At 54.3% G+C, this 23,271-nt stretch overlaps 6 protein-coding genes across 6 annotated transcripts; 3 read left to right on the forward strand and 3 right to left on the reverse strand.

The window, feature by feature from the left end:
* Nucleotides 1–3,548: 3,548 nt before the first annotated feature.
* GGS23DRAFT_601933 (kinase-like protein) lies at nt 3,549–6,502 on the forward strand (the record flags this gene model as incomplete). The annotated part of the gene is made up of 5 exons (XM_051519249.1): nt 3,549–4,328; nt 4,401–4,600; nt 4,663–4,822; nt 4,882–5,620; nt 5,688–6,502. The coding sequence occupies 5 exons, from the start codon at nt 3,549–3,551 to the stop codon at nt 6,500–6,502; spliced, it is 2,694 nt and encodes an 897-aa protein (XP_051376657.1).
* Nucleotides 6,503–9,138: 2,636 nt separating this feature from the next.
* Nucleotides 9,139–10,848, reverse strand: GGS23DRAFT_608520 (uncharacterized protein; the record flags this gene model as incomplete). Its single annotated transcript, XM_051520214.1, has 5 exons — nt 9,139–9,788; nt 9,878–9,921; nt 10,046–10,546; nt 10,608–10,723; nt 10,803–10,848. 5 exons carry the CDS (start codon nt 10,846–10,848, stop codon nt 9,689–9,691), a joined length of 807 nt encoding a protein of 268 aa, XP_051376658.1. The 3' UTR covers nt 9,139–9,688.
* A 550-nt stretch (nt 10,849–11,398) lies between these two features.
* On the forward strand, nt 11,399–12,993 carry GGS23DRAFT_3929 (60S ribosomal protein L2). The gene is made up of 4 exons (XM_051513522.1): nt 11,399–11,661; nt 11,732–11,768; nt 11,873–12,462; nt 12,528–12,993. The coding sequence occupies exons 1-4, from the start codon at nt 11,650–11,652 to the stop codon at nt 12,651–12,653; spliced, it is 765 nt and encodes a 254-aa protein (XP_051376659.1). The 5' UTR covers nt 11,399–11,649; the 3' UTR covers nt 12,654–12,993.
* On the forward strand, nt 12,917–15,567 carry GGS23DRAFT_4003 (Ribokinase-like protein). Its single transcript, XM_051513575.1, has 3 exons — nt 12,917–13,372; nt 13,427–13,850; nt 14,152–15,567. Exons 1-3 carry the CDS (start codon nt 13,334–13,336, stop codon nt 15,117–15,119), a joined length of 1,431 nt encoding a protein of 476 aa, XP_051376660.1. The 5' UTR covers nt 12,917–13,333; the 3' UTR covers nt 15,120–15,567.
* Nucleotides 15,568–16,246: 679 nt separating this feature from the next.
* On the reverse strand, nt 16,247–19,993 carry GGS23DRAFT_4071 (uncharacterized protein). The gene is made up of 4 exons (XM_051513637.1): nt 19,831–19,993; nt 19,642–19,755; nt 18,695–19,575; nt 16,247–18,631 (listed from the first exon to the last, which is right to left on the reverse strand). The coding sequence occupies exons 1-4, from the start codon at nt 19,866–19,868 to the stop codon at nt 16,428–16,430; spliced, it is 3,237 nt and encodes a 1,078-aa protein (XP_051376661.1). The 5' UTR covers nt 19,869–19,993; the 3' UTR covers nt 16,247–16,427.
* A 1,751-nt stretch (nt 19,994–21,744) lies between these two features.
* GGS23DRAFT_543323 (formyl transferase) lies at nt 21,745–23,176 on the reverse strand. Its single transcript, XM_051514835.1, has 3 exons — nt 22,732–23,176; nt 22,431–22,679; nt 21,745–22,381 (listed from the first exon to the last, which is right to left on the reverse strand). The coding sequence occupies exons 1-3, from the start codon at nt 22,904–22,906 to the stop codon at nt 22,125–22,127; spliced, it is 681 nt and encodes a 226-aa protein (XP_051376662.1). The 5' UTR covers nt 22,907–23,176; the 3' UTR covers nt 21,745–22,124.
* Nucleotides 23,177–23,271: the final 95 nt, after the last annotated feature.

Consider the following 23,271-nt stretch of genomic DNA (forward strand, 5'->3'; position numbering starts at 1 on the left):
CTCGCCTCAGATTTTTTTTTTCGGGAGAGCTGCTTAGTGTCGGCTAGGGCTCTCTCAGTTGGATGGGTTGTTGCTGAATGGGAACTGGGACAAAGAATGACACGTGGTACGACTGACTCGGGTTCGGGACCGCCATCTGGCTCAACGCCCCGAGAGGTTGAAGGCGGTTTCTCCTGAATGAAATGAGGGGAGGCTGCATAGGTACACGCCAATCCTCTTTTTTTTTGTATCGTTCTTGTTTGGAGAAGGTCATGTTGTCGTTTCTTTCCCCCGTCTAGGAGCGGCGCCTGACATCCGCGGTAGTGCACCTGCACTCGACACGCTTCTTACAACCGGCCTTGCGAGATGGCCCGGGATTGTTCGGCGTAGGCCTTTTACCGGTACGTCTGGACTGGCCGTAGCTGCTCATCTCGGAGTCGGTTACCAGCCTGGGCACTAAACAAGGTGGCGGTAAGGTTGGGCGACGTTAGAGTTGCCGGGGATGTGCTACCTAGCACGAGCAGAGCAGAGGGCGAAAGAGGCTGGCGATTCCGTATCCGACGGAAGGGAGGGAGAGTACCTAAGTTGCATTGTCGCGCCGGAAATCTTGTCAACAACGAACGCCCAGGAAGAAGCTTAGGGGCCCTCTAATTATAGCTTACTACTTACGTTGCAGAGGGGAAACATCGTGATGATGGGGAGGAATTCGTAAACATGTGATCGAGGACGGGTGCTCTCCCATCCCTCGCCTTCCTTGCCTTACCTGTAGCCTTATAAGGCATCCGGGGGCAGGTTACAGGTCAGACACCTAAGGTGCCGACAGGTAATACTACCGAGTTATAGGTAGTACCTAGTAGGTTACGCACCTCGTTAGCGTACACATGGATGGACGGACGGATAGATGGATGTTGATGCTACCAGTTCGCGGTTCCAGCTCCAACCCTCGAGTCGAATCTGGGAGCCCAACCAACGATCTGTGGTCGGTCCTACTACCTAACGTGGCACGGCGGCACGCATCCGGTTCTGATTTCCCAACCCCATCTCCTCTGCCGGTCCTACGTGAGCACCCCTCAGCTTGCACATATCCCCTCTCCGCCTGCCTTGCGCTTTAGACTGGCTATGGCGCAAGCTAAGTGATTCGAGCCCCGTAAGGAGGAGGAGGAGAAGGAGAAGGAGAAAGGAGGAGAAGAAGGAGAAAAAGTTGCTAGCCTTGCATCCAACAATCCCGCCGTTGCGGTTTGAGTTGCACATATATTTAGGGATTGACGGAACCAAGGCAAACGGCCAACCGACCCGGATGCAAGTTATGGGTAGAGCCCCTTTTATTTTTATTTTCGCTATTTCGCTCACCTCTCCCCTCTCTGCTTTTCTTTGCTTCTCGATCCGTGTCAGCACATCTAACATACGGCAACCTGGGGCTTTGCGTTGATGGGTACCTACGTATACCGGCCTGCTTACACCCACGCTGCTGGATTACCTAATACGTTTAATCCCCTGGCGGAGTGGATGTCTCCCACGGACGGTGGATGAATGATCGCGCCGGTCCTAGTGGGTTTATTCCAGCCTTCCACGTAGGTAGGAGGAGGAATCGGCATATCGTCTATCCACAAGGTGCCGTCGCCATTTTATACCGACATACACACGCACGGCCAAACACCGACCAACGCAGGAATCTGGCAGGGTGGAAGCCTATGAGCGTAGAGTAGGTACAGATGAGCTAAACAACGAAGACTACCAAGTAGCGCTGTTAGGAATCGAACCTATCCCTTTAGCCATGGAACTCTCCGCACATGCGTTGCGTTGGAGTCAACTTGAACTGGCGAGGGTTCCGCGTACTTGCTGCCTGGCTGTAAATACGCGCCTACACGCAGGTACACAGTACATAGGAAGACAGGTGGGAGACACACGGATAGAAGTCTGCGTACCTGCGTAAGGTGACCGACTGCCCACCGCATCCATCTCGCGAACCCTGAGTACGTCGGAAAAGTACCTACGTAAGTACCCAATGCGCTATGAGGAAGTATCCGAGTTGCCTGGCAGAGCCGGGAGTTACCTAACAAAACCGTTGGCAAAACCGTCCGGGCATTTAGCTGTCGAATTAGGCGTGTAATACTTTATTGTTGAACTTCAGCGCCTGGGCGAGCTACCTGACTTTACTCTCCCCGCCTTAGGTACCGACCTCCCAGCCCCTGTGGTTGCTAATATCTTAGGTACCTAGCGCAAATCACCTGGAGACTATGAAAGGCCGCAATGGAGAAAGACCCTGCCTGGGTTACCTAGGTACCAGAGATAATGCCGCCTAGAAATACCAGCCCTTCTTCTATCACCGACGGATATATATATATATATATGCCTAGGTATATACCTATATATTATTATAATATACGCGTACACGTATGCATATCATACGCACACACGTGTACGGATATAGGTAGGTACCTGTTCTGTACCTAGCCAGTTACTTTACTTCTAACCGTGTGCGCTTGTCCAGGTGTGTGATCTGGCGGGGAGATCCATCCGTAATCGTTAGGACGTTCCCCTCTGCGTAGGTACTTAGGCTAGCCCCCCCTCCAGATCCCTGCGCCAGCTTTTCCCCGTCACTTCACCACCACCACCACCGCAAACACCATCACCACCACCACGTCGACATCTCGTCTCCTCCCACCTCTGGTTCTGGCTGACTGGCGAGCGGATGGGATGAGTCGGCTGCATGGCTAAGTGGTGTCTGCATTGTCTTCAAGTTCCCGATTCCGTCCGTTCTCCGGCTTCTTCTTGCTGCCCTTCGCGAGCACTTCTCCCCTCTCTCTCATATTCACATATCCCCCAGGGCCAGCTATTTGTCATATCCTCGTCCCTGTTGTTTCTCCTCTCCTGGCTCTCTTCTCTTCGAAAACCCCCTTCGGCAGGTTTCGCTACTGGAACTCCCATTGGTGCGTTGGTGGTGTCTCTCTCACGATGGTGAATCCTTAAAAGCCCGCCCTCTACTTTTGCCCCTCCCTGATCCACCAGGTCGGCTACCATTTACCTCCCCTCTTACCACCACCACCACTGCTACCGCTGCTACCACTACCACCGACGCCGTCAACTACTACTTCTTACTGCTGCTCCTACGGCTGGTCTATATCGCATTGGGTACGACCACGACTCGCAAATCCGCCGCCCTTTGCTGCCCATTCGTCATCCTTGTCCTCCCCTCCATTTCGGCCAACCCTTTTTTCCCTCTTTGCCTTTTTTTTTCTCTTTTGTTTTGTTTCGTCTCCTGGCCCATTTCTCGGCCACATCCATCCACTCTCGCAGCTAATCCCCGTCGTGTGGTTTGGCTCAGCCAGCCAGCCAGCCAGCCAGCCAGCCAGCCAACCCGCCCTCATCCAGCGACGAGAGAAAGCCTTTTTGCTCACTCAACTCCACCTCTGCTAATGCGCGTCTGACCCAGGACCAAACACCAGCCGCCATCTCCCCGTCGGAACCGGCCACATCGTATCTTCCCAACTCATCTCGGCTCGGACGGGTTTCTTCCCCCAAGCCACCGCTGAACCTGCCGCTTTTCTTCCCTCAACCGCCCGGACGCCATGGATCAATGGCAGGGCTACTCCGACGCCGTTGGCGGTTCGAGACGGTACAACGGCGGCAATCAAATGACTCCAGGCGGTAGAGACTACGGCCAGCAACCTACCCAGGTCCAGCCTCCCGTCGCCTTCAAGTATGATCAATATCAAGGCGGCATGAGTTCGCATCCCTCCCAGCCGCCCGCCGCGACCTCGCCCATCACAACCCCGCAGCTGCGCGATGGGAATGGCGACGTCCCCATGCAAGACGTCCACGACCCTTACGGAGGCATCAAATACCCCATGCGCCCACATCACCAGTCGCACCTCGCTAGCGGCCGGCCCGCGAACCTTCATTCCCCGTCTGAGCCCTCCGCCGCTGCCCAGCGGTATTCGCCCATGGAGGTCCTCTCGCCAACGTCGCCGTACGCACCCAAAGCAGCACCGAGCCAGGCTGCGCAGTTCTCGGCACCTCACGCCCAGCGACAGTCGCCAACCCGACCTGACTATCCACCGCAGAGTTCCTCATACTATACCCGGCCGAGCAATTCTCAACTTCCCCCCCTAACGCCCTACGCAAGTTCTCAGGAGGGTTATCCCACGTCTGCTATCACTCCCGTGGACGGTGCCTATCCCAGTGACCCGAAATCGCCGCGGAGGCCGCTCCAGCCCGCCTTGAACATCTCAACCGAGAAACGACCCGTACCCCAATTCAAGAATGTTGGGGCCGTGGCAGATCTACGGCCAAAAGTCAACTCTCAGCCGCCATTCCGGCGCGCGAATCCGGAAGGGGGTTTCATAAGCGTATGAACGACCGTCCATCATTCTCCCTCTTCCTTTCGGGCATAGTGGTTCTAACTTTGTCTTGCCTGGCAGCCTCTCCAAGCCCTCACGGTCCATCTACCCGCGACGTATCGCATATGCAACCCCAACTTCAAATACGAGTCCTCGCGGAATCCTCGTCGGGTGCTGACGAAACCGAGCAAGGGGACGAAGAACGATGGCTACGATAACGAGGATAGCGATTACATTCTATACGTCAACGACATTCTAGGTTCGGAGGAAGGAGGGCACAAGTGCGCCGCCACATCTTCGAGTCCTCTTTTTGGTTACCGCACTAACGTTGACCCTGCCGCAGGAATCGATATCTGATCTTGGATGTACTTGGACAGGGAACCTTTGGACAGGTTGTCAAGTGCCAGAATCTAAAAACCCAAGAGGTTGTCGCTGTCAAGGTCATCAAAAACCGCACAGCGTACTTCAACCAGAGCATGATGGAGGTGTCCGTTCTGGATTTGGTACGAGCCGAGCCCGAACCCGAGGATGTTGCCCCGGCTGCCGGCTAATGGTGTTGCAGTTGAATACGAAGCTTGACAAGAACGACGATCACCACCTCCTTCGTCTCAAGGATACGTTTATCCACAGACAGCATCTATGCTTGGTGTTCGAGCTCTTGAGTGTGAATCTCTACGAACTCATAAAGCAGAACCAATTCCGAGGTCTCAGCACGACGCTCGTCCGAGTGTTTGCGCAGCAGCTCCTGAACGGTCTCGCCCTTCTTAACAAGGCCCGGCTTATACACTGCGACCTGAAGCCCGAGAATATTCTACTGAAAAATCTCGAGAGCCCCATCATCAAGATTATCGACTTCGGTTCGGCCTGCGATGAGCGGCAGACAGTATACACATACATCCAGTCTCGCTTCTACCGGTCTCCCGAAGTATTATTGGGCCTCCCGTATTCCTCTGCGATTGATATGTGGTCGCTCGGCTGTATCGTCGTCGAGCTCTTCCTCGGCTTGCCGCTTTTCCCAGGATCCTCCGAGTATAATCAAGTCTCGAGGATCGTCGAGATGCTCGGGAATCCCCCGAACTGGATGATCGAGGTTGGCAAGCAGGCTGGCGATTTCTTCGAGAAGAGACAAGATGAGTTCGGTCGGAAAACCTACCACCTCAAAAGCATGGAGCAATATTCGAGAGAGCGCGGAACGAAGGAACAGCCCAGTAAGAAGTACTTCCAAGCGAGTACGTTACCAGAGATCATAAAGTCGTACTCGATGCCACGGAAGAATATGAAGCCAAGCGAAATCGATCGCGGTAAGGCGCCTTGTCCTCCCTACTAAACACGCTCCCCTCAACCTAGCTAATTTTGCCTCGCCCCCAGAAATGAACAACAGGATCGCCTTCATCGACTTCGTACGCGGCCTATTGACGATCAGTCCCCTCGAGCGGTGGTCGCCGCAACAGGCCAAGCTGCATCCATTCATCACCCAGCAGAAGTTTACAGGCCCATTCGTGCCGCCGATGAATTTGAAATCAAGCTCTCTAAATCGCTCTCCCGCCCCAGGCACCCAGCAACAGGTGCAGGCCGCCGAGCTCAGCAAGCAAAGAGCGCAGGCCGCTCAAGCGCAAGCGCAAGCGGCCGCTCACGGGGCTTACGCGATGCAGAACAACACATATGCTCCTGCTCCACACGGGCAGCCTGCCATCTATCAGAACAATGGCCTGTACAATCCCGGGAGCAGCCACGGCGGCGCGCCGCCGCCGCCGTACGCTGCCCAACCTGCGCCGTATGCCCAAACGGTCCTGAGCCAGCCACCTACGCAGATGCCACCTGCCAACTACGGCCCCATGCAGCAACCAAACTTGTACCAGCAAGCTACGGTTCGGGCTGGGCGCCAACGCGCTTCGACGATGGACCAACAGCAGAGCGGCATCCCCGCAGCAATACAGCGAGTCGCCAGTCACCTCGACCCCAACCAACCCATCAGATTACAACCCAGTCCGGCATATTATCCACCGCCAGCGGACGGCATGGGTCTCACAGATCCCGGCGCCGGTCGGGTAGCCGGAAGGAGGGACAGTAGGTCGCAGAGGGGAGGCGCCCGGGGGAACCGCGACTTCATCCGCAATTTGGAAGAAAGGACGCTCGAAGAAGGGTTTATGGGGGGTAGCGGGGGCCAGAGTTCGTGGCATTGAGAACATCCCATGCGGCCACGTACCACCAAACCCGCGCATGTGAAGTCTTAACTTGACACGAGGCCGACTGGCGGCCATTCTGAACATAGTACTGGGGACTTCGAGGCCTTGCGGATCGAGTTACGAACCCTTAGCTCGGCGGCCGGTGCGACGGAATGACCGACGAACCCGTCTAGATCACTACCTCATTGACACCACACCCGTAGCCGGTGCCGGGCCGGTGCCGCCGTGTATGATACCTGCAGAAAAGAGGGTTCGCCTAGATTGCCCAAACGTTTCTTACCTCGTCTACTTGTCTTCGTCATCACGCACTGCCATTGGGAGATTGACGATACTCGGGTGCAGCGAGATTTAGATGAAGTCGACGACACATCCAAAGGCTACGGGAGTGTCTAGTAAGGGTCCCATACAACTAGAACCGCTAGGCTATGCGAAGAGGTAGCCGACCCTTACAACGCACCGGAGAGGCATCCGGGACGAATACGAGCTCAGGCTTTCGGGACTAGGGGTTTTTTTTTCTTCTTTCTTTGATTGTTCCCATGTCTGCCATCGCCATCTTTTGTATGGCTTAGCCTCTGCTGGGACCTTGAATTCCCAGCAACACCAGCGTCGGGGGAGGCGGTGTTGGTACAAGGCGAGTGGGCGGGTTGTGTGGGCAGAGAGGGTCAGAGAGGAGGGTTGTAGGCTGCAGGTAGCTTGCTCCTGGGGGGGAAGGGAACGGGTGCTTTTGCTGCTTAGCGTATACGATAAGAAACATACGCTTCGCGTTGACATGGGGCGATAGGAGGGTTATTGATTCGCTTCATTGAGGAAAACAACCTAGCTTTCGCCGCTAATGCCGCCGCCGCCGCCATCACCATTGCCATTACGGCCCCTACAGAAGGCCCCTGCGGAGCCTGTCAGTAGATAGCTCCGTCGCCTCAGAAGCGAGAGGGGCCGAGCCCTCGTACTAACGAGCAAGCGGGCGGGTGAGCAGGCAGGCAGGCAGGCAAAGAAGTTGAGAAATGAAAGAGGGAGAAAAAAAAAATTGAGAAAAAGTGTTGGCCAAACACATTCCTAAAGACGAAAACAAAGCTACGGGTATTGTAATTACCATCATCCTCATTGTTATTACTAGCATTACTATGTTCTCATCGGTAGAGAGGGGATTCGTTGTCTCCGTTCCGGGGGAGGGGGAGAGAGAGAGAGACGCAGATACATATCGACAGTGTTCCTTTCCTGTTCCCTACCCCTAACTTATGCTTATATATCACATATTACATATGGGACGGTGACGCTTCTGGGACATATATAAATATATTTTTTACTAGATGGATATACTGGCCTCTAGTCTCTGACTTATTGTACAGCTCTGGATTAGTATCATTTCCTGCCCTGCACTTGGGAGGTGGGTGACCTTGGGTGAGTGGTTGTATAATAGCAAGAGGAACAGAAGCAAACCAAGTAAGTGTGGCAGGCCGAGGTGGGGGCAACACGTCAACCTCCTGGATGCAGACTAAGAGGATCAAGGCAAGGCGAGGGGCAAGAAACGTAGGCCTACCTGGACGTAAGAGTATGAGAGAGAGCGGCCAAAGAGACGTGTACGCAAACAACAATTGCAATTATCAACGCAGCGCGACGCATGCATGCAACGCCAGATAGAAAATCCTATCTAGTCTCCATGGACTGCCTGCCTGCCTGGCAGCCAGCTGGTCCATCTGTCTATGTACCGTGACCCCCCCTCTCCCCCCAGGGATACTCCTGTCACGGCAGGCCGTGGGTCAACCTGCTTATGACAGGAGAAGAAAGAAAGAAAGATGAAACCCCAGTAGAACTAGCCCAGTGCGGTCCCGTCCGACATGTCATCCTCTATCTTCGTGCCCCTCCCCTAAATCTGCGCGAGTATGTGCTTGTGTGAGTACGTGGGTGAGCTGTGCTAGCCAACGACAACGACACCAACCACTATCAACCGCCAATCGCAGCAGCCAGCTGGCTCCCAACCATAGACCAAGCCTCTCCACCCCCCTCTCCCCTGTCTTCTGGCCACCTTGACTTCGACGTCAGGTCAGGTCAGCTAACAAAAGCCAACGCTGGCTGAGTCAGTTCTGTGTGCTCAGAAAACCGCCTTGCTAATCTGAGTAAAAGGGGAAAAAAAACAAGAGAAGGAAAGAAATCATCCGTTCCATTATGTGGGTATCATTTTTACCTCCCCCCTCTTGTGGCATATATCCCGGGGGGGGAGCTATGAAAATCGATGTGAAAGGGGAAAAGAAAAGGAGGAGTGGAAAGATAGAAATAAGAAGAGGTTCCGTTGACTTTGGGTATAATAATACAAGCGGACCGGACAGGATTGCAGGCGGGAAGGAGTTGTGAGGAATCCCCCCCCAGACTCTTGACAATTGTTGCTAGCCCCGATCTCGAGGCTCCCTGCCATTCCCTTACTGGGTGGTGTTATGACAAGTGGAAAATCCAGAATGGGCATCTTGTAGAAGAAAGGCACCCAATTATATTTCCACCCAGCTGCCCTTCACATGCAATCTTCGTCATCCTCCACATAGGCTCTGTCCTGGGATTGCTTCCAGCTGGCTTCTGCGTCATGTGAATGATACTCTTGTGATTGACATTTATGTTCTTTCTGAGAGCTTCCCTCCTGTGGATAGTTGCAAGGTGTTTCGTGTCTGGCAACATGGCTGGCTCGTGGTGTGTCATCATAGTCAACCTGTTCAGCAGGTGGATTGTCGACAAGGTGTGTGCTATAACAATCAGTTGACCCAGTGGATGTGTTATTAACTGGTTGCACATCATAATAACATCCCCGTTTCGAGGACCTATCAGCAGCAGTTTGGACGTGGTCGTGTAAATTTAAAGGTCATCTTGGTGCTGAATTTGTGTATCATAGGGATAGTAGCAATCATAGGGATGGTAGCAAGCAGAGCAAGGCTTGTCTTTTGCCTCTGTGCTGCTAGAGTAGGCTGGGTCTCCGTCATCTGATGGATTGGCCGAGGGTGCATTGTCATTGTAGTATCCCTCCTGAAATGGGTCATTAACTAGCATTTCGTCGCCATAACAAGTGTTGTCGTGAAAGGTATTTCCAGTCTGGTCCCCATCGATCAAGGGTTCTTGGATGGTGAGCTGAGACAGGCTGTTGTCGCTTTTCGATGGGCTTGGGCTTTTGTAATGGAATAGGCGAGTGCTCGTCGGGTGCTCCTACTTCCCGGTTCGGAAGCCTCTGCCTCTGCGGCTCGTGTTTTGGCCGTTGGCTCCATTAGCTTGCGACTTAGGGACCATCTGATCACTATATAAACCACTATTTGAGTAGTTGTCGTTGACTGGGCCTGTGTCCATCGGCTCATCAAAGCCCATTGAGCCATCAATCACAACACTATTACCACCTACCCGAACTGTGCGATCACGATCAGCACGAGGTCCAGTCGGCACTCCTAGAGGTCTGGCTGAGCCGCCAGGCTTGAGGTATACATGTAGTGTTCTCCCATCGGCCTACCACGTACATCAGTTTAACCAACATTACGGAGGTAAAATGAGGATGAAAGGGGGAACACTCACCGTTTGGTTATGGAAAGTGTGAATCACCCGATCAGCACCCTCTTTATTCTCAAAAACAACCTCTGCGATGATAATGGGATGATCTTTAACAAGGCGACAGCTGCTGATCAAGCCACCCACAGGGGTCATCGCGCTCTCGATATCTGCAGCTGTTGTTCCTGGGGCGAAGTTCTGAGCAATAACAGCATATGGGCCTGCAAGACCTCTAATTGTCATGCCTCGTCCTATGGGTTGGATCGACAGGGGTTTTGCATTATACCCAACAGTAACTGAGGATGGGTTGCGCTCCAGAGCATCCGCAAGCCTGTTTGCCTTGTGCTGGCGTGTGTTTCGTGGGTTATTCTTCGATGGTCGTGGGAGCGTTGTACCAGGGGGGTGGATTCGTGCCGCCAGTGAATTTGGATCGGCACGAGACTTAGGGTTCCTCGAGTCCGGGTGCAAATCATGAGTCCACTCCCCATTGATGTCCGCATTAGGCACACGGGCAGTGGAGGATAGTCGCTTTATAGACGCAATTGTTAGCATTGAATGGCAGAAAATATAACCATGGTTGCTACCATACCTTCTTCACACCAGCTTTGCTTGTCAACGGTCCCACAGTCGGGGCACTGGCACGCCGATTGGAGTCCCTGTTGAAGATACGCGCAGCAAGAGCTTCATTCTTCCTACGTTCACGTCCTAGTCAAGTCCAGTGTTAGCTTAGCATTCCCTAGGGATTTATGGCAGCAATTTTGCCTAGGAAGCCGGCCGGGCATACCCTCATTGATGATCTTCTCAAAGTCTGTGGCGTGTTTCTTCGCCATTGTCTCTGGGTGGTGCCTAAATCCTTCTTCTTCACCTGATGGTAAGGTAACGAAGGAGGGAAAGGGAGCCGACAGAATCGAGACGGATCAGCGCGTGAAGACGGCAATGGGTCGGGGCGGTTCCGGGGGCAGTGAGTAGTACGAGGAAAGAAGACTGGAGAGGGCAACGAAGAGGATGGGGGAGAAAGAGAGGGAGAATAGATTAGTAGAGGCGTGTACAGACAACCGTAAGGCCGTGTTACTTTGCGGTGGAGGGACAGATGAATGAATGGAGGAAAAGATGGATGGATAGGTGAGGTGGGTGAATGGATGGACGAGGAATGGTTGAAAAAAGAGAGCGCGCAATTCAAGCTGACGGCGGGTTTGCAGGGGTCTCGGGGCGATCCCAACGCGTCAAGTCCTTCGTTCCTCTTTTCATTCATCCTTCTGTGGCGGCTATCCTGGAGATGTGGCTGTGCAGTCCCTAGTTACTAAGCACTCTAGTACCCGATGCTTATATAATGGAACAGCCTCTTTCTCGCACAGATCACCCACCTCAGTATCTGCCTAGGGTACATAAAACATGTACCTCTGCATCAAATGTGGGCCAAGCGATTAGGGTCTAGCAGCATGGTGTGGCCGCACACAATCTCTCTTCTCTGCTCATCCTCTCTTGCGGCGAGGGAAAATTGCCCGCTCTCCATTTCGGCCGCCCCCAGGCTCTTCCTAAAATTCTCCCATCATACTAATAATACATCACCACCAACGTCAAACCGCCATCCTCCTTTCACCATCGCGAATTACGCCTAATAGACCGCCAACATGGGTCGCGTGGTATGTGAATTTCTCCCGTTCCCGCCTCGTCGTTCTGGCCCGTCCCTCGCTAATCAGATGCGACCAACAGATTCGTAACCAGCGAAAGGGCAACGGTGGTATCTTCAGTAAGTTTCCGGATGCCCGACTCCCTCCTCCGCTCTCGCGCCGCAGCCGAGCTTCTCTCTATCCGAGCCCGCCGATCACGTCGTCTCACACCGTGTCTCTCCAGCTGCCATCACCCGACTGCGAAAGTCTCCCGCCAAGTTCCGATCCCTCGACTATGCCGAGCGCCACGGTTACGTGCGAGGCGTGATCAAGGAGATCATCCACGACCCGGGTCGTGGCGCTCCCCTCGCCCGCGTCGTCTTCCGCTCCCCCTACAAATTTAAGCAGGTCACGGAGACGTTTATCGCGAACGAAGGCATGTACACTGGCCAATTCATCTACGCCGGCAAGAACGCCGCTCTCACCGTCGGAAACGTCCTGCCCCTATCCTCGATCCCCGAAGGTACCGTTATCTCGAATGTGGAGGAGAAGGCCGGCGACCGAGGCACGCTAGGTCGCACCTCGGGCAACTACGTAACCGTTATCGGCCACAACCCTGACGAGGGCAAGACCCGAATTAAGCTCCCGTCGGGCGCTAAGAAGGTGGTCAGCAGCAGCTCGCGAGGGATGATCGGCATCGTGGCTGGCGGTGGCCGAACGGACAAGCCCCTCCTCAAGGCGTCCCGTGCCAAGCACAAGTTCGCCGTCAAGCGCAACAGCTGGCCCAAGACCCGCGGTGTCGCCATGAACCCGGTTGACCATCCCCACGGTGGTGTAAGTAGCAGGAACTGGACGACCCCGGGCGAGGCGCCAGATGCTAACGAGATGCGCGTGCGTAGGGTAACCATCAACACATCGGTAAGGCGTCGACAATCTCCCGGTACGCGGCACAAGGTCAAAAGGCGGGTCTTATTGCGGCGAGGAGAACGGGTCTGCTACGTGGTACCCAGAAGACGAAGGAGTAAAAATGGGATCTCCAGGTCATGGTTCATCACGGCGGTTGGAGTTATACTTGACGGCGCTTTGCATCTCTCTAGGTACTGGCGAGCTACGACATGAGGATAGGCTCAACAGGAAGTACCCGGCACCCGATTTTTCTCTCGTGTACCCATACCATTCCCATCTTGGGGGGCTTTTCTTGACTTATTCGCTTCGAGCCGCACTGGAAGTGAGATGAGTGACATATGTGACTAGTCCTAAGAAGCTATCACCGATGCCGGATGGGTTTTCGTAGGTAGGTAGAGAATGGGACATGGGATAGTGATGATGTACGGGACCTCTCGGCGGCGGGGAAGACGGAATTCTCGGGGCCGGCCTACGCTATATGGGCTTAGGGCATGATATCATACGATGGACCGCTACGGTTTCTGGGCCCGGGTCGGCTTGTTCTCCAGGGCTAAGAGGCGTCGATTCTATTACTACGTAGCAGTACCAAAGCATATACGTGCTGGAGCAGGCATATAAAGAGAGGAGGGGAGTAAAAATACCTATTCAGACTTGTTTTAATTTCCTTCCTCGCTACATCCTACGTCCATTCCTTATTCCCCCCCACTTACCTCCTACCCCGCTTACATACATAGTCCGTCGGTGCATATCTCCGTATTTAGAATCGGAGAGGTCAATCCCCGCGCATGCACCCCCATTGATGTATGTCGCATATACGCACATACTGGTATACGCACTGGTATATGCACATATAGTACTCACAAATGCATACGTGCATAGCTAACCTGCCTAGTTGGATAACACGCTGGCGATGCAGATGCCGTTATCCAGATATTCCTCCTTCTCCGCCTCCACGTCGTCCGGGCTGATCCCTCGGACAATCTCTCGAGGGCTGCGGTCCTACTATAACCCCACCAGGACCAGGCCGGGGTTGACGAGCTGCAGCACCTTTTTTTATAACGGCAATAATATCTCACCCCACCATCCGCTCTGCCGTCCTCTTACCACGACACAATCACCACGCCCATTCCCGCCAACACCTCTCCCACCCTGCCGTTCCTCGCCCTCCTACCACCTCCCTTCGCCCATCCCATCGTCCGCTGCCGTGACAGCCCGACAGCTTCAAGGACCGCTAGCACAGTCAGCGCGACGACACTCGTCCACCATGGCTGCGAATCAGGAATACCCCCTGCTGTGCTTGGAGAACCCTCTCCTTGGTATGTCGTTTTCTTTCCATGTGTTCCGGGAATCCAATTGCTTGTCTGCAGAGAGAGGTAGGGGCGAGGATAAGAGATAGAAGGAGAAGGGAGGGAAGATAGCTCTAGGAGACGAGGGGAGAGGAAAGAAGAGGAAAATATGCCTCACTGCGATTTTGCGCAGTGAGTAAGCACAGTTCCTCTCACTCACCAAATAACTGCGGGGTCGGGTGCTTTTTTTCATACGTGCCGTCGTGCCCCTACACAGATGTCCTTAAGACGGGAGGGAAGCTAACCAGCTTACAACCGTACCTACAAACAGACATCCAGGCCGTCGGTACCGAGGAGCTCCTCAAAAAGTACGATCTCAAGGCGAACGACGCCATCCTCGCCTCCGAGAAGCACCTGCCTCTGTACGACGAGCTGCTGTCGGGCTACGACGCGAAGCTGATCGCCGGCGGCGCCGCGCAGAACACGGCGCGCGGCGCGGCCTACGTGCTGCCGCCGGACAGCGTGGTCTACCTCGGCGGCGTCGGCGACGACAAGTACGCGGCGATCCTGCGCGACGCCGTGCGCCAGGCCGGCCTGCGCGTCGAGTACCGCGTCGACCCGGTCGCGCCCACGGGCCGCTGCGGCGTCGTCATCACCGGCCACAACCGCAGCCTCTGCACCGACCTCGGCGCCGCCAACCACTACGACCTCGCCCACCTGCGCTCCCCCGCCGTCTGGCCCCTCGTCCGCGCCGCCCGCTTCTACTACGTCGGCGGCTACCACTTCACCGTCTGCCCCGACGCCATCCTCGCCCTCGGCGAGGAGGCCGCCGCCCACGGCAAGACCTTCATCGTCAACGTCTCCGCCCCCTTCATCCCTGAGTTCTTCAAGGACCCCCTCGACGCCTCCTCCAAGTACTGGGACTACGTCGTCTGCAACGAGAGCGAGGCCGCCGCTTACGCCCGCTCCCACGACCTCCCCGCCCCCGTCCAGGCCGACGTCGCCGCCATCGCCCGCCACCTCGCCGGCCTCCCCAAGGCCAACACCGCTCGCCCCCGCATCGCCGTCATCACCCAGGGCACCGAGCCCACCATCGTCGCCGTCCAGGGCGAGGCCGAGGTCCGCCGCTTCCCCGTCCACGCCATCGATGCCTCGCTCATCAACGACACCAACGGTGCCGGCGACGCCTTCGCCGGCGGCTTCGTCGCCGGCCTCGTCCAGGGCGTGCCCCTCGAGACCGCCGTCGACATGGGCCACTGGCTCGCTCGCCTCAGCATCCAGGAGCTGGGTCCTTCGTAAGTGATCCTTTCCCCTTGCCTTCCTCCCGCCCTGCATCCTTTGAACCCCCGCAATACCCTTTCGCGTCCTAAGCGTATAATTGGGCCCCCTTTCCCGTGCACGTACATCACCCGGTCGAGTAATTAAAAAGTCTCTCCCACCTGGGGCGATTTTATAATTCTCAGTCGAAAGCAACTATATAAAGAGCGTGTCTGTGCGGCGGGCAGTAACAGTTATTTGACATAACTCAAGGGGTGCCCAGCTCGATCTTCCCCCTATTGCCCCTTTATTACTACTACCATTACCGTATCCATCCCATCTCAGAAGAATTATTAATTCCTCCCCCCTTCGCCTCCCCCTTCGCCAATCCCCTCTTCCTGCCCCTTCCTGCTCCCTTCCGGGTAGCTTTCCGCGGTGCGCCACAAGTTCGGGGTAGGACCCGAGGAAGAAAAAAAAAAGATGACAATGAACAAGGAGCCTGGCTGGCTAACTGCGGCAATCTGCCTTCCTTTTCTTTCTCTCAATTATAGGTATCCATTCCCTAAGAAAACCTACCAGCCCTCTTCGTAGGTCGCTGCACCATCATCATTATCGTCGTCGTCGTCATCGCCAAACGATCTCGGTAGGCCGGGTCGGTCGTACGAAATATCGTGTGCATCGTCTACCATGCTTTGACGTGTTACTCAACTTCGCGCAAAGGTCGGCGTTCTAGAACGGGAAGGAAAGGGAAGGCAAAGGGGGGGGGGGGGGCGGGCGGTGCATTGCGAAAGGCGAAAGATTACAAAAAACTTGCATCTTGCTGGGTTTCAACAACTGGTAACAATTTCTTTTTTTTCTTGTTTCTTGCTCTTTCTTTTTCTTCTTCTTCGATCCTCCCTCTCCTCGCCTCTTTCATCAAGTGTGTATTGACACGGGATATGTTCCCCTTCTGTTCAATATCTCTCTCCTCCTTCGCGCGCGCACACATGAGACAGCGCGCGCGAAGTCCTCGCGTAAAACGATATGGGGAGTCGTCGGGCGGTAGTATAATGAGTGGGCCGGCCCTGACTGTAGGTAGCGCGCACAACGGTCGGGTCCACAGAGGAGAAAACCGAGGAGAAACACGCAACACGCAACGAGTCCACGTTGCCAGTGTCCGTCATTACTCGAACGATTGCCCTCTTGCGCGCGTGACTCGTAGAGGATCCGGATGATAGAGAGGGAGAGAAGAGTGGAATCGTGTGGGAGAGAGCTGTCGGTGATCGGACGGCGCAGCCCCTTTTGCAGCCCGTCCGTAGTTAGCGGCGCCGTGGAGCCGGTCAAGGCCTCACGCGAGATAGATTTCGCGTCTCACTTGGGGCGCTGCTTCTTGTTGTCGTCGAGGAGCGCAGCCTGCAGAATCTTCTTGTCATAAGAATCGGCAGTGTGTCCTATAGTGGTTTTGAGCTGACTTCGGAAATGCGTGGGATCGTCTCGGGTGTTGGCGCCGTCGCCTAGCCAGCCGAACGGGGTGCTGGCGTTATAGTAGTTACCGTTGGAGAAGACGGGGTTGGGGGGGCCGCTGGGAGGGACCGTCGGGGTGCCGGCGAACAGGCTGCTCGGATGCGAGAAGGGGAGAGAAGAGCTCCCCCTCGCGGCTTGTTCCCCTAGCCAGCTGGGGTACTGTTGCTGGAACGCGCCTGGCGCTGTGCGGCCGTTCGCGGCGCCGCCCTGCGAGCTTGGGTTTCCGGGTGCGGCGTAGCCAGACTCGTAACCCGCCGGGCTCGATACGTTCTGGAATCGGCTGCGGGTATCCTGAAAGGTGTCACGCTTTCGAGGTGATTGTCCTACTGTGCCTAGACCAGAAGGGCTTTGCGAGCTTACAGCGGTGGCACGTTGACTGGCCGGGCGTTCCGCATAGCCAGAACCGAGGCTATCCCCGGCATTATACAACTGAGGCGAGTTGACATCCGAGAGGAATGGCGAACTAGAAGTTCCCGAAATCGACCTCTGCGGCTTAGCGTGGCTCGCCAAACTATTAGACTGCCTCGTCTTATTCGGAGCCGATCCGTGCTGGGCGTTTAAAGCCGAATTCAAACTGTCGAGGACGGCACTTCGCGATGCTTCCAGCGAATCAGGCACACCTCTACCCTGCCGACTATTGGCGTCTGGCATTCCCTGAGGTAGCCTTGGCGAATTATGTGCAATGAACTCTCTGCCATTGTGATGTGCCGGTATCTGGTCCATAGCCGAGACAAGAGCCCGTTGAGCAGGCGTACTGAGATCACTCAAGTAGGAAGACGATCCGAAACCGTCCAGTTGGACGTTGGCGCTCCTAGGTATGTGATTACCGTCAGGCGACAATTGGTTGTCTCCTTGGCTGTTACTAGAACGGTGCGGAGTTGGCGTATAGAAATAATCCCACGGAAGATTGGGAATAGTCTTGGATGCGGCGGGGGATGGCTGCGTTGAGCCCGTCATAAACCGTCCGAATATGTCATTCGCCATACTCGTATCCATGCCGTAGGTCGTATCCGTCTGAGTCCGACTCGATTGAGGGCGGACATCCTCGATTGGATCCACCAGTTTATTGACCATGTTGATCATATCTCTATCTCCACTCAGATCTGTGTCAAGTAGTGAATCAGGCGGCGGCGGCGGCTTCTTTTCGGTGGACTTTCCCTTGTCCAATCGATCCGATAGCTCGGGACTCGCACCATCACCACCCTCATCGCCGTCGTCATCGCCGAACAAAGACGGTGGCGCATCCACCGAATCGTTACCGAATGGCGTTGCGTCCAGCTCCTCATGCGTCGGGCTATCTGGTTTGGCTTTCGTGCGGCCAAATTTTAGCTTTTCCAGCATGCGCGATAAACCGGCTTCATCCATGGAGGCCGGTGGAGTAGATTCTTCGGTGAAAGTCCAACATTCGACTTCTCGTCCCTCATGCTGTCTAAGGGTCAGGTCCACCGGGAAATTTGGACTCCCGGCCAACAGGATGCCGCAGTATGCGATGTCTCTCACGCGCCAGATTGCTTCCGTGCGAGGCTTGTACTGTCGGCCGAATGCCCTCTGGCGAGGCTTGGGAGCCTTATGCTTCTTGGATTGGCTTGCGCTCCGCACGTCTTTCACCTGTAGAAATAGCGGCAGATCTCGATCGCCCAATGGTCGGAGGCCCAGCGCTTCCGTATCTTCCGGTAGCAGGTATTTGGACGATGTCGTAGCGGCGGCCTGGCCAATGGTTGAATTGAGCAGAGTCAGAGTATCAGCCAGGAACCTATACACATCCCTAACGTACGGCCCGAGATATGCCTGATACTTGATGACGTCGGCCCGGGCGACGTATATCCATGAGATATAGAGGCGGAGGAGAGGGAGCAGCTTCATCAAGATAGGGCTGAAGCAAATAACACTTTCGGCCTCCTCGCCCACCTCCCCTTCGTGGTCCGAAGCGGAGGATGTCGCAGACTCCTCCAAGATTTTGGTCTTCAGCAGACGGAGGAGAATCAATATTGTGCGAATGTTGAATCGCAGGACAAATTGGCAAGATTGCGATCCTTGAAGGGTCCAAGCCGCTTTTGGCTCGGGTTAGCAGGCGATGGCACGCGCCTCGGGATTTGATTGATGTGGGCACTCACAGTTCACTTTGCTTGTCGCCACGTCATAAGCGGCGATGTTGACAAAGATCATCTTGCGCAGGGTGGCCTCGTCGGCATCGGACTTCATCGCCATCTCTACGCGGTGCAGCACTTCCTCCTCTAGCTCGGACTGCTGAGAAAACTGCTCCCCCTGGAAGAAGAAGGCATGCAGCCGGACAAACCAAGTAATCATCGTCTCGCATGGGTCTTTGGCGACACCGCGCCGGTTGGAGAGAGGGTTCTCCAGCCCCTTGTACTCCCGCTCCAGGTTACCGAGGGCTAACTCGTGCGGTTTCGCAATGCAGATAGCACGGTGGAAATGGTACACGATGTCGAGATGCCGGCCCTGAAGCTGGTATAAGACGGCTAGTTGGTGATGAGCAGAGCCATCGTCGGGGTCGATGGTGTTCGCTAGACCGTAATACTCGAGCGCCTTGTCGAAGTTCGTGTTCGAGTTCGAAAGCTTCTCGGACATCTGACACCGGTATCTGACTAGGTCGCCGAGGTGCACCAGAGTAATCTGGCACGACTTCAGGATCAGGGCGCGAAGCCGCGACGGAGGCGTCGCGTCGGGTGTAGGAGCCACGGCGGACTCGAGATCGGTACCATGGGCGACCTGGTGGAGCTCCGGAATGTAGAAGCGTCCAGACAGCTGTTGTATGTAAACTCGATAAAAAGACTGGGAGGTTCTCAGGAACCCGCGGTACTGCTTTTCCAGCTTCCGTCTCACCACGACCTGATTCTGCGCCATGAGGCGGCTCATGACTTTTCGGTACTCGCCATTGAGATATGTGTGAGCCTGCCACAGAAAATGCTCGACATTTTTGTCGACGGCATATTCAAAGTCATATGCGATGACATTCATGCAAGCCAAACGGAATCTGGAGGAACGTTAGCACCGGATATGCCAGGGTCTAGCAGGCGTGGTAGCGGGGTCGAGGCCTTACTCGGCCATGGTCTGCTCAACTTCTTCGAAACGGGATGTAGTGTTCGTATTGCCACGCTCCTTCTTCAGGCTCGAGAGCTTGCCCGTTATGTCTGGGCGGATTTTCTGGGCATCACTGCCATCGGAGTCAGCCACGATCACGCGGAGTGTCAAGTTGTCGGGTCCGCAGCACCAAGTCCTCTGCACATACCTCCAGCTCGCTCTGGCCTTGTCTCGTGGATTCGCCATTGTGGATGGGTAGGAGGTGACGATGGGGGGGGGATTCGAAACCAGGTTCGGTGCTTGTTGGTGGCGGCAAAGTAGAGCCGCCGGCGCGGGTGGGCGCAAAGGGTTGTGCAGTTGACTGAGAGGGCTGCGACAGCTCACAGCCAGTGAACAGGATCACACAGAGTCGAACCGGATGCGAGGACGCAGAGGATATCCATAGCTCGACAGATGCGACGGGGAAATGTTAGATGGCGCCGTAGAATGTGTTGCCGGGCTAGCTCTCTCGGAGGAAGATATCGGGAACATTTGCGGTTCGTTATGGGGGGGAGAGAAGAGATGGCTCGTCTCGAGAGATCTCCGGCACCCAAGACTGCTGAGGGGAAGGGATGATGAGAAATGCAACGAAGATGATCACTGAGAGAGCTGATGGATGCGCCTTCGGCTGCTGACGACAATACGGATGTTGTTTTCACGACGAGCCGGGGAGCGATCGCGGGACGCCTGGAAGAGGCCTATGGTACACGAGGTGGCAGAGAATGTCTAGGGTGAAGGAAAAGGGCAACAAGGTGAAGGCAGGAGGTGAGGCAGACGACCTCGTTGGATGAATTGGTAAACAGCTCCTAACGTGGTGTCGATCACAAAAAGTACGTGTAGGGAAGGGTCTCCCAGTCGAGGGGGGGCGGCGGGGGAACAGTCACAGCACGCTTCTAGGTGCTCTGCTAAAATCTGTGAGCCTGCCCAAGCAGCCACCAACACCCGCCTCAGGTGCACGAACAGGTACCTACCAGCCTGTCGGATGTACCCGGTGGGGACCTCCTTACGGCTAGGCATATGTAACCTCGGGTAGCTACAAATATTCAAATTGCAAGGTACCGCACTCAGCCTTAGGTGCCATGCGGTTTCATTCCCGAAATTTGCAGGTCATGTTAGGTACCTATGTAGGTGGGTAGGCAACAACCTTGCCGAGATCAAGGCAGGTGTCCTACTACAGGTATGGGAACGGGAGCAGGTCGCCAGGTCGTGAACAACGCCGTTGGGGACTCGATGTTACCACAAGTTCTTAGGCTGGCACCGAGGATTGGAACTTCTAGGACCTGAGCTGAACGGGTGGGCAAGTAACCTGAGGGCATTGCCTTAGTTGCCTAGCCTAAGTACCTACCAGGTGCCTCTTAGAGGTTGGGTTAGGTACCTTAGGTACCTACCTAACTTCTATCCTACCTACCTACCTACCTACTTGCCTAAGGTAGGTAGGTACTTCAGATGCCATCTCGTTGTATATGCGCTGTACAGTGTATATAAGTATTTAATTACACCTTTCTATAGCTTTATATATAGATATATCTAGAGTTATTAAAAAAGTCTTTAAGTTAAGTTTAGCGTAAGCTTAACTTAACTTATTTAAATCAAATTAATTACATTGTATGTATTATTATATTTATTAATTTTAATTTTGAATCACGTATTAAATAACTTAATAAGTATAGTGCGAAGAGTTCATAGTTAAACCGGCAATCCGTAGACACGCGGTCGAGCCGCCGCTTAGCATGCAACACTGAGAATAGACTTACACTGTCCACTCTCACTTGCCCCCAGAGCTGCAGGGCTCCTGGGAGACGTTGTGCCTGGCAGGCCCGAGGGCCTGTAGCACTTCCACAGCCTTACTCGGGAAAGAATTGGATCCCATAAAAAACCCAGTAACGGGTGAGATGCAGAGCTGCCGGCCGCAGGTGGTAGGCAAGGGTTCGTAGCCTCGTTGGTATAAAAACTTGATCAATGTTGCGATCTTGGGGGTGTGGTGTGTTTCTTGAAATGGAAGTTGTGGTGGGTTCCTCGCACTAACGGTGGTGCCTGAGGTGTGGTGCCTAGCCACGTGATTATGCGGCTGTCGACCTCTCGCGCTTATCAGTGCTATCGTCAAGGCCAGGACAGATTCTACTCATAAAGGGTCCTTCCCACCCTGCGATCCAGACGATGTGATCACGCAACAATGTTTGTGACGCAATGATCACCTAGCCGACGGATCTGTCGAACGGCGTTGGGGAGGACTTATAGCTTGCGTACACCTCAGTTAGACATATAACACTTTGGCCGCTCTGGTGCTGCCCAAGGATAAGGGCCCCAACGACGAGAAACCAGTAGTACCTACACATCCACAACCACCACCTCACAGACAACATCTCAGGCCATGCCCTCCTATAAGAGGCATGTTGATTTCATAACGAAGGTTGTTGCAGTGGCGTATACCTACAGCTCAAGGATATTGGGACGTCTCGGGACTTACGTTCCCCTGCCCTCCACTATCTCCTGCACCACCTTCGCCGTTGCCTTCACGATCAGCTCGTGCTCGTGGAAATGCATCCTCTCTTTGAACTTTTCTAGCTCCTCTCCCTTCCACTCAACCTGTTTAACCACGATAGGAGTACCCCTGTCCACCTCATCAATTACGTAGTGGGCCATAATACCCGTGCGTGTTAGTCGCCCAGCCTTAAATTCTTCGAAAGCTCGCTCAATCGCCATAGCTCCATCGAACTCCCCTGTGCATATTGTGAGTGGTCAGACCCAGCATCATCTTTTAGAACTTACCGGGTAGTGCCGGATGGATGTTGATTATCCGCACCCCTGCCCTCTCGACAGGTTCTAGGAAAGCACCCGAGAAGACATGCATCCAACCAGCGAGAATAATCAACTCAGGCCTTTCCTTATCTGTTGATAGAACCCTCGCGGCCAATGCAGCATCATATCTTTGACGGCCTTCAGATATTTTCTGTTCGTCTATTTCTCCCTTCCGCAAGAACCCGTTGCTGATTAGATTGAAGTAATCCCAAGGGATGCCTGGTCGTGAATTAGTTGCATGCTGTATACATGTGCATGGGAGAGCTCCTGCCTGCTTCATCCGCTCGAACAATTGCGTGTGCATTTCTCCGGTTCGTGATGAGGGAGATGATGCGGCTATTCCGAAGCTGACCCGTAGATATAGCATCTATGAGAGCCTGGAAGTTCGAGCCAAAGCCAGAGGCCATAACCAGGATCCGACATGGCGACTCGTCCGGCCCGGTCATTCTGGAGAATGTGGTGATGGAATGGAATAGAAATCGGACAGTAGGTATGCATGAGTTACTGCTTCAGGTGGTTCAGGTTCAGGTTCAGGTTCTATTCATACTAAGATCGCAGACCAGCTCTAACTAGATTAGGCGGAAACCTGCTTCATACCGAGCTTTATCTTTATTTTATACTTATAAAGAGCATGAAACTATACTCTCAGACGTATTTCTCACTATAGTATGAAAGTATATTTAAGTAAAAGACTTTATATTAAAACATTATTTAACGAAAATATTTATAATTTATACAATAAATAAAAAAAATAGTATGATTATAATAATTATATAAGAAATATAATATATATAGATAATAAAATTCATAA

The sequence above is a fragment of the Durotheca rogersii genome (assembly GCF_024521655.1).
Source record: "Durotheca rogersii strain YMJ 92031201 chromosome Unknown GGS23scaffold_1, whole genome shotgun sequence".
NCBI classification, from domain to species: domain Eukaryota; kingdom Fungi; phylum Ascomycota; class Sordariomycetes; order Xylariales; family Xylariaceae; genus Durotheca; species Durotheca rogersii.

What these genes read in the sequence shown, in the direction of transcription:
- GGS23DRAFT_4071 (XM_051513637.1), bottom strand. Translation starts at nt 19,868, where the DNA reads ATGGCGAATCCACGAGACAAGGCCAGAGCGAGCTGGAG. An exon ending in GTTGAGCAGACCATGGCCGA is followed by an intron (nt 19,576 to 19,641) that starts GTAAGGCCTCGA and finishes ACGTTCCTCCAG; the next exon opens with ATTCCGTTTGGCTTGCATGA. An exon ending in GGCGACAAGCAAAGTGAACT is followed by an intron (nt 18,632 to 18,694) that starts GTGAGTGCCCAC and finishes CCGAGCCAAAAG; the next exon opens with CGGCTTGGACCCTTCAAGGA.
- GGS23DRAFT_4003 (XM_051513575.1), top strand. Translation starts at nt 13,334, where the DNA reads ATGTATGTCGCATATACGCACATACTGGTATACGCACTG. An exon ending in ACATACTGGTATACGCACTG is followed by an intron (nt 13,373 to 13,426) that starts GTATATGCACAT and finishes TAACCTGCCTAG; the next exon opens with TTGGATAACACGCTGGCGAT. An exon ending in CTTGGAGAACCCTCTCCTTG is followed by an intron (nt 13,851 to 14,151) that starts GTATGTCGTTTT and finishes ACCTACAAACAG; the next exon opens with ACATCCAGGCCGTCGGTACC.
- GGS23DRAFT_543323 (XM_051514835.1), bottom strand. Translation starts at nt 22,906, where the DNA reads ATGACCGGGCCGGACGAGTCGCCATGTCGGATCCTGGTTATGGCCTCT. An exon ending in TGTTCGAGCGGATGAAGCAG is followed by an intron (nt 22,680 to 22,731) that starts GCAGGAGCTCTC and finishes ATTCACGACCAG; the next exon opens with GCATCCCTTGGGATTACTTC. An exon ending in CATCCATCCGGCACTACCCG is followed by an intron (nt 22,382 to 22,430) that starts GTAAGTTCTAAA and finishes CAATATGCACAG; the next exon opens with GGGAGTTCGATGGAGCTATG.
- GGS23DRAFT_3929 (XM_051513522.1), top strand. An exon ending in GGGCAACGGTGGTATCTTCA is followed by an intron (nt 11,769 to 11,872) that starts GTAAGTTTCCGG and finishes GTGTCTCTCCAG; the next exon opens with CTGCCATCACCCGACTGCGA. An exon ending in TTGACCATCCCCACGGTGGT is followed by an intron (nt 12,463 to 12,527) that starts GTAAGTAGCAGG and finishes GCGCGTGCGTAG; the next exon opens with GGTAACCATCAACACATCGG.